This window comes from Hemitrygon akajei, chromosome 22 (assembly GCF_048418815.1).
Source record: "Hemitrygon akajei chromosome 22, sHemAka1.3, whole genome shotgun sequence".
Classification (NCBI taxonomy): Eukaryota; Metazoa; Chordata; class Chondrichthyes; order Myliobatiformes; family Dasyatidae; genus Hemitrygon; species Hemitrygon akajei.
This window is the reverse complement of record NC_133145.1, coordinates 6,114,937-6,132,025: the sequence shown is the minus strand read 5'-3', so window position 1 is coordinate 6,132,025 and position 17,089 is coordinate 6,114,937. Positions and strand designations below refer to the sequence as shown.

The 17,089-nt window shown below is 41.8% G+C and overlaps 1 protein-coding gene across 2 annotated transcripts in view; it reads right to left on the bottom strand.

Annotated features, from left to right (window-relative positions):
• LOC140714946 (transient receptor potential cation channel subfamily V member 6-like) overlaps nt 1–17,089 on the bottom strand; it is a 108,650-nt gene that overhangs the window by 6,431 nt on the left and 85,130 nt on the right. For both annotated transcript variants that reach the window (XM_073026636.1, XM_073026637.1), the window contains 3 exons: nt 13,679–13,844; nt 3,585–3,651; nt 1,930–2,198 (listed from right to left, as the gene is read on the bottom strand). In XM_073026636.1, the coding sequence (XP_072882737.1) occupies nt 1,930–2,198; nt 3,585–3,651; nt 13,679–13,844 (502 nt within the window). The remainder of the gene's footprint in view (nt 1–1,929; nt 2,199–3,584; nt 3,652–13,678; nt 13,845–17,089) is intronic.

The following is a 17,089-nucleotide window of genomic DNA, read 5'->3' as shown; positions in this document are numbered from 1 at the left end:
AGCTTGCAGAGGGATCTGGACCAGTTGGAAAAATGGGTTAAAAAATAGTAGATGGAGTTTAATACAGACAAGTGTAAGGTATTGCACTTTGGAAGGACAAACCAAGGTAGAACATACAAGGTAAATGGTAGGACACTGAGGAGTGCAGTAGAACAGAGGGATCTAGGAATACAGATACAAAATTCCCTAAAAGTGGCGTCACAGGTAGATAGGGTAGTAAAGGGAGCTTTTGGTACATTGGCCTTTATAAATCAAAGTATTGAGTATAAGAGTTGGAATGTTATGGTGAGGTTGTATAAGACGTTGGTGAGGCCAAATTTGGAGTATTGCATATAGCTTTGGTCACCGAATTACAGGAAGGATATTAATAAGGTTGAAAGAGTGCAGAGAAGGTTTACAAGGATGTTGCCGGGACTTGAGAAACTGAGTTGCAGAGAAAGGTTGAATAGGTTAGGACTTTATTCCCTGGAGCGTAGAAAAATGAGGGGAGACTTGATAGAGGTATATAAAATTATGATAGGTATAGATAGAGTGAATGCAAGCAGGCTTTTTCCACTGAGGCCAGGGGAGAAAAAAACCAGGGGACATGGGTTTAGGGTGAAAGTTTAAAGGGAACATGGGGGGTTCTTCTTCACACAGAGAGTGGTGGGAGTGTGGAATGAGCTGCCACATGAAGTGGTAAATGCGGGCTGACTTTTAACATTTAAGAAACACTTGTCAGGTACATGGATGAGAGGTGTATGGAGGGATATGGGCCAGGTGCAGGTCAATGGGACTAGGGAGAAAAATGGTTTGGCACAGCCAAGAAGGGCCAAAAGGCCTGCTTCTGTGCTGTAATGTTCTATGGTTCTATGGTTCTGTATCTGACAAATGTGCTGTAAACTTTTGAGGAAGTATCTGAAACCATTGACAGATGAATGACAATGTGTTTTATAGGAAACGGAGAGCATTAAATGTAAAAGACCAATATTAAAACAAAATGTTCACTATTTATGTCATAGATTTGGGTGAGGAGGTGAGAGGTAAGAATGTTGATCATATATCACTGGGTGGTGGTGAAAATTGCAAGAAACATGCAGAGTAGCTAGCTGTAGGGGATAAGTGAAGACTTGGCTAAGGTAGGCTTAGTAGGCTATGTGAAGACATGGTAAATGAAGTAGAATAAGGAAACATGAAATGGTTTCTACTTTGGTAAGGAAAATGGTGGGAAATTAAAAGATATTGGTGTTCAGAGCAATTTGGTGTGCTGAAAGTTAACAGAAGATACAGACAATTAGGGAAACTAACCACTTTGCAATAGCATTTGAGTACAAGATTACAGATAACCTACTACCATTATAAAGGTCCCTGCTGATACTGAGTTAAGTGCAGGGGCAGTGGAACCATGAAGCTGGATAAACATTGTATCTGGACCCAGTAACAGTTGATTCATCTCGAGCAGCCTGAGTCACCTGAATGAGATCATCCACCCTGATTTGAAGGCATGTATAGGAACATACATGTTTAATTTTCTTTATCTAACTGCATTATATGTCCTTAATTACTTAATAACAACCAAATGTGTATTTTAAGTTAAGTTTTAATTTTTTTATGACTTAATTTGTATTCAACATTCAAATACCCCTGATCATCAGAGGTATCTGGAACAAGTGAACTGGCTGTCTGACAGTTTTGCCTATTGAATGAGGTATCAACAGCAGTCAGATTTTCAGAACTAGGCAGCTACCAAAGGTTAGTGTGGCCACAGGTCCAGCTACCATGGGTGATGGACCAGATACCATGTAATCCTGCCCAATGCCTTTTGCATAATCAAAACATCCCGAGGCATTAGATGGGAACATGAGCAACCAAAAGACATGGTGGAATCAAAACATTTCTTTCCTATACTCCAGACACAAACAGATATTATAATGTATATGAACCTAGCACCTGGGCTTGCCAGAATACATCATAATTCTTCATCACCCGTCGGAGTGTGTGGGCCATCAAGAAGATAAAGAGAATGACCATCATCTGGAAGGTCATCATAATGTAGGACACATATAAAATCTTGACCATGAAAGGAGTATACTTGTCATAGTTCAGTGGGATATCAAGGAGCCCAAAAAAGAGCATGAAGACCAGGAATATCAGATTCTTAAAGCCATGAAAATGCAGCCACTCAGAAGGATCAAGCTCTTCGAATGACAAATGTAGCGCTGGAATGAAAAGAAACAAATATCAGCATCAATCTCCAAACCTAACAATAATGTATGTGTTTTATAGGATTAAAACAGCATTTGACAACAAGCCACAAAAGATATGGCTAAAATAATTAAGGAATATTTAGTCATGAGGATAGTGAGAGGGTGACAGAGAAGAAAGAAACTGTGTGCCCAATGGATTTGCTTTTAGGATGGATAGATAGTTCAAGTGAAGTTCTTTATAGTTTGTTCTTGTTGCACGGAGCGAATGAGGAGAACCCAAGTGCAGGACACAGGCACAGAGATTGAGTTGGGGATGCTGGCGTAGGCGTGAACGTTTAACAACAAACAGGAAGAATCTTGACACGGAGCTCTGATACGGAGTTTTGACATGGAGACGGGCTTTTCATGGAATATCTTGAAACTGGAGCTGAACTTGGAACAAACAGTTATAAGCAGTCGAGAAATGAAGTTATCACATGGGAATGGACCAACAAACTGGCAACCTGTGATAGTGACGCCATCGTATTTATTTCATAGTCTCTGATGAAAACCAGGTGTACTGTAATTGAGTAACTAGAGCAAATGGAGATCTAACGACTGAAATTAGGGCATAATCAGGGAAAAAGAAGACTTAAAAGGGAACAGCCAACCAGAGCCATGACAGTTCTAAACTAGGTATAGGCAGAATAATACAGAATTTCTAATAAGGCTAAATTGAAGAGGACTGTAGATCACAACATACACTGGTGATATCAAAACTGAAACTAATAAATATAAAGCCAACAATGTTTACAGTAGAGGAGAAGGTCCATTCAGGATTGTGAGGAGTTAGAGAAAGGCAAAGAAGTTCTAGACAGTTCAATGCTATAACAGTAATACATTTGGGGAAAAAAGTCATAGAATCAGCGCAGAAGGAAGCTATCCAGTCCATCCATACTGGCATTCAAAGAGGAATCCAGTTCACTATATTCACATATTCCTACAATTCCCCCTCCATTACAGTCATTATGCAACTCTCTTTTGAATGCCACAATCAAATCTATATTCACCATCCTATTATATAGTGAATCCCAATCCTAAATACTCACAGAATATACAATGATGGTTATAGTCTTAAATGGAGTAAAGGAAAAAGACAGCCATGGATTAATAATGTGAACACCACAAGGAATGTGGCTTTGTAGGATAACGTACTGAAGTGAATTTAGTGGGGTCAGCTTTTATGTTGTTACTCTGATTCAAATGTAAGTTTTATAATGTAAGAACTAGAACAAAAGAAGAAAACAGTCTATTTTCTTTTTAACAAAATTATAATCAATATCAGGGTGGTACATCGCCATGGGAAAATTCTACATACATCAATAGAACATTATTGGAGAGAAGTTTACTTATACTTACCTGTGGTAAATCCTATTAGTACCATTGTCATTAATACCACAAATGTCAAAAATTTCTCCAAAATAATCTGAAGGGGAAATAAAGAAAACTGGTAATTAATATTTGCTGTCAATAACCAATCATTCAGGTAACTGTGCAACACACTCAAAATGCCAGAGGAACTCAGTGTGTCTCGAACCAAATCACTGACTGATTATTACCCCCCCCCCCCCATAGATGCTACCTGACCTGCTGACTTCCTTCAGCACTTTCTGTGTTTGTTCAAGATTTCGTGAATCTGCAGAAGCTCTTGAGGTTCAGATAATTGTTCCTGTCTACACTACAAACAAGTATAAACCCTTACAGCAGCAAATATAGGAAAATGCTTATTGATTACCTGACAATAATAACTTCCCAGGCACACAGCAGTACCTCCCTAAAACATCAGAGAAATTAATGTTATTTGACTGATTACCAATTAATATGGGGTCTACAATGCTTGAACTTCTTAGGGAGACTTATTTCATGAGACCTAAACATTATTATGCTGCTGAATCATAAAAAAGCATACACAATAAAGGGAATGCACGTTGCAGCAGAGATGAATTTTTCTACCTTCAGCTTTACCCGTTTGCCTTCATTATGCGGCTCAATCTTTTGAACTAAGTAATGGCCAATCAGGCCATCAAGCCTCTTCCTCCATGACACTCTCAAGTAATAAAAGTCGAACTATCTTAGTCCTAAGAGTCACAGTATCCACAGTTTTAAATCCAGCACAAGGGACCATTCATCTGTACAGTAGCTAAAGTTTTGTAAAATTTCTCCATTATTCCTTTAGAGGAACCAAACAACATGGGATGAAAATAGTAATTGATTCATTGTTTCTGATAGTTCCAGGAACTTGAAACCATCCACCTGACCTATTTGATTACACAAGGATCCTTATTCCAATAAATGAAAACTATGTTGAGCTGGTGAACCATTACTCCATAAGACCATAAGAGGTAGATGCAGAATTAGGCCATTTCATCCATCAAGTCTACTCTGCCATTTCATTATGGCTGAACTATTTTCCCTCAGCCCCAGTCTCCTGCCTTCTCCCTATATCCCTTCTGGCCCTGATTAATCAAGAATCTATCAACCTCTGCCTTAAATATACATAAAGACTTCACTCCACAGCTGCCTGTAGCAAAGAATTCCACAGATACACCACTCTCTGACTAAAGAAATTCCTTTTCATCTCCATTCCAAAAGAATGCTGTCTATTTTGAGGTCATGTCCTCTGGTCCTAGACTCTCCCACCTTAGGAAACTTCCTCTTCACATCTCACTCTATTAATGTCTTTACACATTTGATAGTTTTCAATTAGGTCACTGCTCATTATTCCGAATTCCAGTGAATACAGGCCCAGAGCCATCAAACGCTCTTCATATGACAAGCCATTCAATCCTGGAATTACTTTTATGAACTCTTTTGAACCCTCTCCAGTTTCAGCATATCCTTTCAAAGATAAGGGGCCCAAAACTGCTCACAATACTCCAAACGAGGCCTCACCAGTGCTTTAATTTGCTTCAACATTACATCATGCTTTTATATTCTAGTCCTCTTGAAATGAATGCTAACGTCACTTTTGCCTTCCTCACCACAGACTCAACCTGCAAATTAACCTGTAGGGAATCCTGCACAAGGATTCCCAAGTCGCTTTGCACCTCAGATTTTTGAATTTTCTCTCCATTTAGAATTTTCTCTCCCTTTCATTTCTTCTACCAAAGAACATGACCACACATTTCCTGACACTGTATTCCATCTGTCATTTCTTTTCCAATTCTCCTAATCCATCTAAGTCCTTCTGTAGCTACTTCCTCGAAATTACCTGCCCCTCTTCCTGTCTTCGTATTATCCACAAACTTTGCAACAAAGCCATCGATTCCATCATCCAAATTACTGATATGTAACGTAAAAAGAATCGGTCCCAACACAAACCCCTGTGGAACACCACTTGTCACCCCATGTCAAGTCAAGTCAAGTCAAGTCATTTTTATTGTCATTTCGACCATAACTGTGAGATGTGGCAGTCTTGGGGGAACTCCCCTCTCCCACAGAGTCACATCTGCCAGAAGTGCTTACGGCTGGGTGATCTGGAAGACCGTGTGAGGAATCTGGAGCAGCAGCTGGATGACCTTCGACTCATAAGGGAGAATGAGGCCATCATAGATGAGAGCTACAGGGAGGTAGTCACACCTAGGCTGCAGGAAGCAGGTCGTTGGGTGACAGTCCGAAGGGGGAAAGCGAAGGAGAGTAGACAGGTAGTGCAGAGCACCCCTGTAGCCATTCCCCTGAATAATTAATTTACCATCCTGGATGCTGTTGGCGAGGATGACCGACCAGGTGTGAACCATGGTAGCAGGGCCTCTGGCATTGAGTCTGACCCTGTGGTGCAGAAGGATGGGATGGAGAAGAGGAGAGCTGTCGTCATTGGAGACTCTATAGTCAGGGGAGCAGACAGGAGATTTTGTGGACGTGAGAAGGATACCCGCATGGTTTGCTGCCTCCCAGGTGCCAGAGTCTGGGATGTCTCTGACTGGGTGCATGACATCCTGGTACGAGAAGGAAAGCAACCAGAAGTTGTGATACATGTTGGTACCAACGATATAAGCAGGAAGAGGGATGAGGTCCTGAAGTGTGAGTTTCGTGAACTAGGCAGAAGGCTGAAGAACGGGACCTCAAGGGTGGCGTTCTCAGGATTGCTGCCATTGCTACGTGATAGTAATGGTAAGAATTGGAAGAGATGGCAGTTCAATGCGTGGCTGAGGAGTTGGTGCAGGGAGCAGGGTTTTAGATTTTTCAATCATTGGGATCTCTTCTGGGGAAGGTGGGACCTGTGCAAATTGGATAGGTTGCACCTGAACTCGAGGGGGAGCAATATCTTTACAGGTAGGTTTGCTAGCATGGTTTGGGAGGGTTTAAACTAATTTGCAAGGGGGATGGGACCTGGAGCGATAGAGCAGTCAAAGAAGTGCATGGAGTAAAGCCAGATCTAACATATAGAGAGGCTTTGAGGAAAGAGAAGCAGAATAAAGGGTGTAAAGGTAGTAAGATAGAAGGGCTAAAGTGTGTGTACTTCAATGCAAGAAGCATCAGGAAAAAAGGTGATGAATTGAGAGCTTAGATACATACATGGATTATGATGTAGTGGCCATTATGGAGACTTGGCTGGCACCAGGGCAGGAATGGATTCTCAATATTCCTGGATTTCAGTGCTTTAAAAGAGATAGAGAAGGGGGAAAAGGGAAGGAGGGGTGGCATTACTGGTCAGGGATACTATTACAGCTGCAGAAAGGGTGGGTAATGTAGCAAGATCCTCTTTTGAGTCAGTATGGGTGGAAGTCAGGAACAGGAAGGGAGCAGTTACTCTACTGGGGGTATTCTATAGGCCCCCTGGTAGCAGCAGAGATACCGAGGAGCAGATTGAGAGGCAGATTTTGGAAAGGTGCAAAAATAACAGGGTTGTTATCATGGGTGACTTTAACTTCCCTAGTATTGATTGGCACTTGATTAGTTCCAAGGGTTTAGATGGGGCAGAGTTTATTAAGTGTGTCCAGGATGGATTCCTGTCACAGTATGTTGACAGGCCGACTAGGGGGAATGCCATACTAGATCTACTATTAGGTAATGAACTGGGTCGTCTGGGGGACAGTGATCACTGCTCCCTGGCATTTAGCATTATCATGGGAAAGGATAGAATCAGAGAGGACAGGAAAATTTTTAATTGGGGAAGGGCAAATTATGAGGCTATAAGGCTAGAACTTGACGGGTGTGAATTGGGATGATGTATTTGCAGGGAAATGTACTATGGACATGTGGTCAATGTTTAGGGATATCTTGCAGGATGTTAGGGATAAATTTGTCCCGGTGAGAAAGATAAAGAATGGTAGGGTGAAGGAACAATGGGTGACAAGTGAAGTGGAAAATCTAATCAGGTGAAAGAAGGCAGCATACATGATGTTTAGGAAGCAAGGATCAGATGGGTCTATTGAGGAATATAGGGTAGCAAGAAAGGAGCTTAAGAAAGGGCTGAGAAGAGCAAGAAGGGGTCATGAGAAGGCCTTGGCGAGTAGGGTAAAGGAAAACCCCAAGGCATTCTTCAATTATGTGAAGAACAAAAGGATGACAGGAGTAAAGATAGGACCAATTAGAGATAAAAGTGGGAAGATGTGCCTGGAGGCTGTGGAAGTGAGCGAGGTCCTCAATGAATACTTCTCTTTGGTATTCACCACTGAGAGGGAACTTGATGACAGTGAGGACAATATGAGTGAGGTTGATGTTCTGGAACATGTTGATATTAAGGGAGAAGAGATGTTGGAGTTGTTAAAATACAATAGGATGGATAAGTCCCCAGGCTGCTCCATGAGGCAAGGGAAGAGATTGCTGAACCTCTGACTAGGATCTTTATGTCCTCGTCGTCCACAGGAATGGTACCGGAGGATTGGAGGGAGGCGAATGTTGCCCCCTTGTTCAAAAAAGGTAGTAGGGATAGTCCAGGTAATTATAAACCAGTCAGCCTTACGTCTGTGGTGGGAAAGCCGGTGGAAAAGATTCTTAGAGATAGGATCTGTGGGCATTTAGAGAATCATGGTCTGATCAGGGACAGTCAGCATGGCTTTGTGAAGGGCAGATTGTGCCTAACAAGCCTGATAGAGTTCTTTGAGGAGGTGACCAGGCATATAGATGAGGGTAGTGCAGTGGATGTTATCTACATGGATTTTAGTAAGGCATTTGACAAGGTTCCACACAGTAGGCTTATTCAGAAAGTCAGAAGGCAAGGGATCCAGGGAAGTTTGGCCAGGTGGATTCAGAATTGGCTTGCCTGCAGAAGGCAGAGGGTTGTGGTGGAGGGAGCACATTCAGATTGGAGGGTTGTGACTAGTGGTGTCCCACAAGGATCTGTTCTGGGACCTCTACTTTTCATGATTTTTATTAACAACCTGGATGTGGGGGTAGAATGGTGGGTTGGCAAGTTTACAGATGACACAAAGGTTGGTGGTGTTGTAGATAGCACAGAGGATTGTCGAAGATTGCAGAGAGACATTGATAGGACGCAAAAGTGGGCTGAGAAGTGGCAGATGGAGTTCAACCCGGAGAAGTGTGAGGTGGTACACTTTGGAAGGACAAACTCCAAGGCAGAGTACAAAGTAAATGGCAGGATACTTGGTAGTGAGGAGGAGCAGAGGGATCTGGGGGTACATGTCCACAGATCCCTGCAAGTTGCCTCACAGGTAGATAGGGTAGTTAAGAAAGCTTATGGGGTGTTAGCTTTCATAAGTCAAGGGATAGAGTTTAAGAACGTGATGCAGCTCTATAAAACTCTAGTTAGGCCATACTTGAAATATTGTGTCCAGTTCTGGTCGCCTCACTATAGGAAGGATGTGGAAGCATTGGAAAGGGTACAGTGGAGATTTACCAGGATGCTGCCTGGTTTAGAGAGTATGGATTATGATCAGAGATTAAGGGAGCTAGGGCTTTACTCTTTGGAGAGAAGGATGATGAGAGGAGACATGATAGAGGTGTACGAGATATTAAGAGGAATAGACAGAGTGGACAGCCAGTGCCTCTTCCCCAGGGCACCACTGCTCAGTACAAGAGGACATGGCTTTAAGGTAAGGGGAGGGAAGTTCAAGGGAGATATTAGAGGAAGGTTTTTCACTCAGAGAGTAGTTGGTGCATGGAATGAACTGCCTGAGTCAGTGGTGGAGGCAGATACATTAGTGAAGTTTAAAAGACTACTAGACAGGTATATGGAGGAATTTAAGGTGGGGAGTTATATGGGAGGCAGGGTTTGAGGGTCGGCACAACATTGTGAGCCGACGGGCCTGTAGTGTGCTGTACTATTCCATGTTCTATGTTCTATGTACAGTACATAGTAAAAATGAGACAACGTTTTTCAGGACCATGGTGTTACATGACACAGTACAAAAACTAGACTGAACTACATAAAAAAAAACAACACGGAGAAAGCTACACTAGACTACAGACCTGCACAGGACTACATAAAGCGCACAAAAACAGTGCAGGCATTACAATGAATAATAAACAGGACAATAGGGCAAGGTGTCAGTCCAGGCTTCGGGTATTGAGGAGTCTGATAGCTTGGGGGAAGAAACTGTTACATAGTCTGGTCGTGAGATCCCGAATGCTTTTGAAACTTTTCCCAGACGGCAGGAGGGAGAAGAGATTGTATGAGGGGTGCATGGGGTCCTTCATAATGCTGTTTCCTTTGCGGATGCAGCAGGTAGTGTAAATGTCCGTGATGGCAGGAAGAGAGACCCCGATGATCTTCTCAGCTGACCTCACTATCCGCTGCAGGTCTTACAATCCGAGATGGTGCAATTTCCAAACCAGGCAGTGATGCAGCTGCCAAGGATGCTCTCAATACAACCCCTGTAGAATGTGATGAGGATGGGGGGTGGGAGATGGACTTTCCTCAGCCTTCGCAGAAAGTAGAGACACTGCTGAGCTTTCTTTGCTATGGAGCTGGTGTTGAGGGACCAGGTGAGATTCTCCATCAGGTGAACACCAAGAAGTTTGGTGCTCTTTACGATCTCTACCGAGGAGCCATCGATGTTCAACGGGCAGTGGTTGCTCCATGCCCTCCTGAAGTTAACAACCTCTTTCTAATGATTTGTTTTTACTTTTTAACAACTGATCTACACCTTCCCCTTTGCCTTCTGCCTGCCCTTTCAAAACAGTGTGTATCCTCAGACATTAAACTCCCAGCTATAAACTTCTTTCAGCCATGCTTCAGTGAAGCCTACAGCATCATACATGCCAGCCAATCTGTAACTGTGCTACAAATTCATCCACCTTTTTCTGTATACTGTGTACATTCAAATATAACACCTTCAATCCTGTATTCACCCTTTTCGATTTTGTCCACCTTTTACATTGAAACTCATCCTGCTGACTGCAGTTATGCCCTATCAACAGTCTCTCCTTGCTAGGAGTCTCACTACACATTGCCTTTGTTTGTAAACCAATTATCTCATCCTCAGCACTATCTTTTCCAGTTCCCAACACCCTGCCAAATTAGTTTAAACCCTCCCGAACAAATCTAGCAAAGCTGTCCGCAAAGATTTTGGTCCCTTTCTGGCTCAGGTATAACCCATCCCTTTTGTAGTCATACCTTCTCCAGAAGAGATCCCAATGATCCATAAGTGTAAATCCCTGCCCCCTGCACCAGTTCCTCAGCCACGTATTCACCTGCCGCATCTTCCTATTTTTACCATCACTGGTGCATGGCACATGAAGCAATCCAAAGATTTCTACCCTGGAGGTCCTGTTTTTCAGCTTTCTACCTAGCTCCCTAAAATTTCACTTCAGGACCTCCTCACCTTGTCTACCTATGTCATTGATGCCAATATGTACCAAGACTTTTGGCTGCTCACCTTCCCCTTGAGAATGCCATGGACTGGATCTGAGCCATCCCTGACCCTGACATCTGGGAAGTAATGTACCATCCAGATATCTCTATCACACCCACAGAAACCATTTCTGTTCCTCTGACTATAGAATCTCCTATCACCGCTCTTCACCCTTCTTCACCCTCTTCACCCCTCTGCTCTTCTTTTTTTTAATATTATATATTTATTGAATTTTAGAAATTACAAGAATAAATGTAAAAATGAAATGGTAAGAAAAGTGATTTTAACCCTCCCCCCTCCCCTTAACCCTCCCCCCTTAACCCTTATCTAAAGAAAAAGGAAAAAAAAGAAAGAAAAGAGAAGAAAGATTGCCTGGATATCGGAGGATCCCCACATGTTCCATGGAGTTCAAAATAATTTTGATATTTATTTTCACTTTCCCCAATTACTATAATTTTATCTTCAAAGGACCTATGTATCTAATCCTATCTTTCGTAAGTATGGTGACCAAATTTTCAAAAATATCTCATATTCATTTCTTAAATTATACGTAATTTTTTCAAATGGAATACAACTATGTATTTCATTATTCCAACGATCCATAGTTAAATTTAAATCAGATTTCCAAGTAACTGCAATAACTTTTTTGGCTACTGCCAAAGCAATTTTTATAAATTTTTTCTGATACTTATTCAATTTAAATTTTGTTATTTTCCCTTCAATGTCTCCTAATAAAAATAGCAATGGAGTATGTGGAATTTGTACTCCAATAATTTGTTCCAATAAAAATCTTAAATTAATCCAAAATGGTTGAATTTTAGAACAAGACCAAGTAGAATGTAAAAAAGTACCAATTTCTTGTTTACATCGAAAACATTAGTCAGACATATTTGAATTTAATCTATTTATTTTCTGTGGTGTTATATATAATTGATGTAAAAAATTATATTGTATTAATCTAAGTCGAACATTTATTGTATTTCTCATACTATCAGAACATAATCTTGACCAATTTTTTCCATCAATTTTAACATTCAGATCAGATCAGAAAAGCTTATTTACGAGAAAAGCTGGGACAAACAATGTTGATACCAAAACCTAGTGAAATAGAAATATTAATTCAGATAGGAAAAATTAAAAAATTTACACCTTGTATGTATAATTTGATTCAAAAGCAGACAATTAAATTAGGAATTCATAAATCAAGACAAAAATGGGAATCTGATCTGAATGTTAAAATTGACCCCTCTGCTCTTCTGAGTCACAGCACCAGATTCAGTGCCAGAAACCTGGTCACTGTGACTCACATTCAAAAGTCACATATAGTCACTTTCCAAATTGTTCCCTTTCCTCTATATGGGACAATACCATAACGATTGATGTACAAACGTTTGTATATCAGATGGACTACAGAGGCTTTTGATGGACAAAAAGATTTTACCATTGAGATGCGCCAGGTTTTCTACCATTCAGGAAGTGTACAGGATTCAGTGAATCCCGTACACTTGTGCATGCTTCAAGGCTCACGGTTCATGTTGGAATTCAAGACCCTCGTGGCAGAGTGTAGCTGGAATGCAGAAGCACTGCTGGCCCATTACAATCACAGGGTGTTTGAAAGAGAAGCTACCTACCAGCAAGATGCCCACTGGTCCTCCAAACTGACTAGCATCTTATGGAACAACCCTCCATATCATCAGCCAGAGTCCTAGTTCTATTCCCAGAACCATTTCTGACCTTCTTCATCAACACTTCCAGAACACATGCAGTTAAGGAGAGCTCCTTTAACCCCAAGAGCGTGAGTATCAGTGGAGAAACAATTTGCGCACTTACTGCAGAGCTGCCAATCACCCACACATCTAATACCAACTGCTCCTGTGAAAATGAGGGGCCTTCTATTTGTTAAGCTCCCCCCAGCCCCTCATTCCAGCACTATAGCCCAGCTCATTCTCTCTGTCCTTCACAGCCCAATGGTTCCAAGCACACAGGAGATTCTGGTGGATACCAGCACAACAGGCAACTTTCTGGACTAAACTCTACAGATTGGACTCCCTATAGAACCTATCTCTCACCCCTTCTGCATCACACTCATTGATGGACGTCCCTTGGGGTCTGGGATGGTCACTGCATGCACGCAGCTGATGCATATGAGCATCTGGGAGCACTGTGAGTCCATCCAATTCCTCCTTACAGACTCACACAAAACTCCCTTCATCTTATATATTTACTTATTTAGAGATACCGTGTGGAATAGACCCTTCCGGCCCTTTGAATGGTACTGTCCTACAATCCCGGAAACTTCAATTTAACCCTAACCTAATCACAGGATAATTTACAATGACCAATTAACCTACATGGTTAACAGTTTTTGGGCCATGGAAGGAAACAGGTGGACCTGAAGAGAACCCACACATTTCACAGAGAGGATGTACAGGCTCACAGTGAATGCTGGGAATTGAACTCCGAACTCCATCGCTTCAAACATTGCGCTAACTGCTACGCTACCATGGCACCCAGACCTTGTGTTACACCAGGCTCTTTTCTCTCTTATTTTGTGTCCTCTCATGACTTGTTATTTTGCAGTTTATTAGTAAAATATAATTTACTGCTAAATTATCTCCCCTGCTCTGCTTTTGGATCAAGCCTCCTTTACATTTCATGATGAAGTGTTGAGTACAATTAAGTATCTGGCTTAGTTACCTTTTGGAGTAGGATGGTGAAATTCCCAAGTATCCGGAACCCTCGAGCAAAGTACATGGAATTGCACCAGGCCAAGGCAATGGCAATGGCCATGAAGAACTCTTCAATGCCTGCACTTGTAAGTCGAAGGATGAAAATCAATAGCACTAGGAATGCATAGCAGCTGCTGTTGAGGGAAAAGGGAGGAGAACAATGGGTACAGTGCAGTGAAGCTCACTATTGGAAAAATCATTTACTTAGGAGCAAAGAGAGATAGATCACAGTATCCTCTAAATGGTGAGAAACTGTGAAACAGCAGCTAGGTTTAATCAAAGACAAAACAAAAGTTGAATTCATTGTCATGTGAATAGTGAAAAGTATGCACAGTGAAAAACTTACTTGTGGCAGAATCACTCAAGAAGCATTTGCAAACAAAATATTAATTGAACATACATAAAACACATTTTTTACAAGAGCTAACATGTTTGGAACAAAGAAAAAGTTCCACTTTAGTACAGAGTGATCAAAGGATTATGGTCCAGTCTGTATCAGAGTCAGATTTAACATCACTGGCATACTGTATGTTGTGAAATGTGTTGCTTTAAAGACAACAATGTAGTGCAATACATTAAAAAGACATATATTACAAGAAGAATATATACATTGTGTATGTGTGTGTGTGGTGGATTCCAGTTAATTGGGACATTTTGGTGCAATTGAGCGCCTGCCCCATTAACAAAACTTTCCTGGAAATAGTTAAAAAGGTATAAAAAAGACAAAGTACCATTTAACTGAGTAACAAAATATGTACAGTACTTAAATAAAATATAGAACAAATTAGAACACTATCAATACTGCTCTAGTACTAAATAAGTGTGTGTTAGTTCCTATTGGGTAGATATAGCCAGAGGTAGTAATGGGGATAAGCTCCCACTACCTACTCTATGCTCCTAATGGTGTACATCTCAAATAGTCTCTAACAACTAAGTCCAGCTCCTGGCCATGTGGCCAAAAGCGAAGGCTCTTTAAAACCAGTAGAGGATTGGCTTGTCAGCTGTGGTTGGCAGCTCAGGAGAAGGAAAGCTCTAATCTCAAACCTCCACTGCCTTGCAGCTGTACCCACTCATGGGGAAGGCTTCAGGAGTAAACTTTTAGAAAAAAATCCGGAGCTGTTGCTCCTAAAACAGTCCTGTGTTGAACTTAACACTGATTGGCAACTCCTGCGATGCCACTGGTGCCTAATTGTGTCGGTCCCTGCTGTCATTTGGATTCATCAGCTGCATGGAGACGATAAGCCTGCTGCATGAGCAACTGTTTGCTCTCCATATCCTACTGATCTGGCTTGTGTACTGGCTGCTGTATCACATAGACAAGAGGGACACAGTCAACCTGACCAACAGAGGGTCCCTATTTCCTATTAGTAGTTGAAAGGAAGAATTCATCTAGTGTACACTGCGATATATAGGTTGTCCAGGAAATGGTAGCACCTCTGGTGAAGGTGTTTGTTGTGTCATGTTTGGACACACTTCCTGTGCTCCTTGATGCTGGTTTCCACTGTGTCTGGCCAATAAATGCTGCTCTGCGTTCACAGGGAATCTTGTAAATGCCATCCAACCCGAGTCTCAGGTCATCTTTGTCCCACATAAGCTGTGACCTGAGCTTCCTTATGGGCTTGTGGATGGTATTAATCCCCTATTTCTTCAGGATCCTGGTGATCCTTCCAGAAACCATGGAAATATAGGTAAGACAAGCTGTAGCAATGGTTCCTCCTCATTGTTGGTTTTTCCTGGCTTTTCTGTCAGCCTTTTTTATTGATTTCCTTTACCTTGTATCCATTCTTTAGGAATGTTGTGCGTAATTGTCTTATTTCCTTATGGAGACTCTCCAGGTCTGAAATAGCTTTTACAAAGGATGCATGCCGGAAGAGCAGCACAAGAGGTGTATTTGTTTGGGTTACCCAGAAAAATTGGTGGTAGCAGAATACTGCCAGAGGATTGACTTCTATGTCACACCAATGGCTTTTGGAACCGCCAGGTAAAAGAAGCTAGAGGAAAAGAATTTTAACAAAGACGAAGGCCTCGCTCTAAGTAAGAACTGGAATTCGATCGTAAACAGGGTGGGGCAGTGGAAACCTGATTGGTTGAGGACTAACCAATCAGGAGGGTCAGACGATGGGGATATAGATACCACTGGACTAGACACATTCAGGTATCATCCATGATGAAGATGGCAGTTTGTCATCGAAACGTCAGCTAAAATTGATATTTGTACCCGACTGAAAGCCCAAGAAAATTTTATTCATCATATACACCAGGAAAGTATAAGATCCTTTATCTTACAGTTTACTTCTCACCAACCGTTAGTGGCAAAAATCACTGCTTTTGAACACAAACATACGCAAATGAGGCATACAAGAGCAAGATAGGTCAGCTGGTTGAGTACTGTCATAGCAACAACCTTGCACTCAATGTCGTTCTAAGAATTGTCTAGTGTCTAACAGGCACACAAGTTCACATGACTGATGATAGTTAGAAACAGCTGGGCAAAAGTCTCCTGTCCCAGTTAAGCAGCATAATGTCTCAAATAAATGAAGGGTATCTCAGCTATGTTCTTGAATATTTTTTGTTCTTTAAGAGTTGTCTCAATAAGCTGCTGTCCCAATAAGTGATGGACCAATTAACTGGAATCCAATGGGGGGGGGGTGGTGGGGTGTGTGTGTGTGTGTGTGTGTGTGTGTGTGTGTGTGTGTGTGTGTGTGTGTGTGTGTGTGTGTGTGTGTGTGTGTGTGTGTGTGTGTGTGTGTGTGTGTGTGTGTGTGTGTGTGTGTGTACACAATTAAGGATTTCAACCAGGCCAGCTTGAAGAAGTTTCTGAACAACGACCACCAGCATATCATCTGTGGAACCTGAGGAGCCACCACACTCCTAAAATCAGACTTTCACACTTTGGTGTGATCACCTGACTGTACTTCTACTCCCATCAGAGACTAAAAACCGCAGCACCAGTATTAAGGACCAAGAAGAAATGGTCAAGGGAGGCAGAGAAGTGCTTACAGGACGGCTTTGAGTTGGTGGACTGGACAATATTCAGAGACTCATCTTTGAATCTGAATGAATATGTCACAGTTATCATCACCCTCTGCAAGGTCTACACCTTGCCCAAGGGTTACCTGCAGGCTAGCAGATGGAAGAAGTGCCTTACACCTCCTTTGGTAAAAATGTTCCTCCACCCTGCCGCTCTATACTAGACATACTCAAACCAAAAGCCATGGATGAACCAGGATATTCATAGTGTGCTGAGGTACTGTGGCATTAAAAACTGGTGATCCAGAACTATAGAGGTAGTCCAGGTATGACCTACAAAAGGCTATTTTAAAAACAAAAAAATAATTTTGATTGAGGTTAGAAACGGAATCGGATGCACATCAGCTCT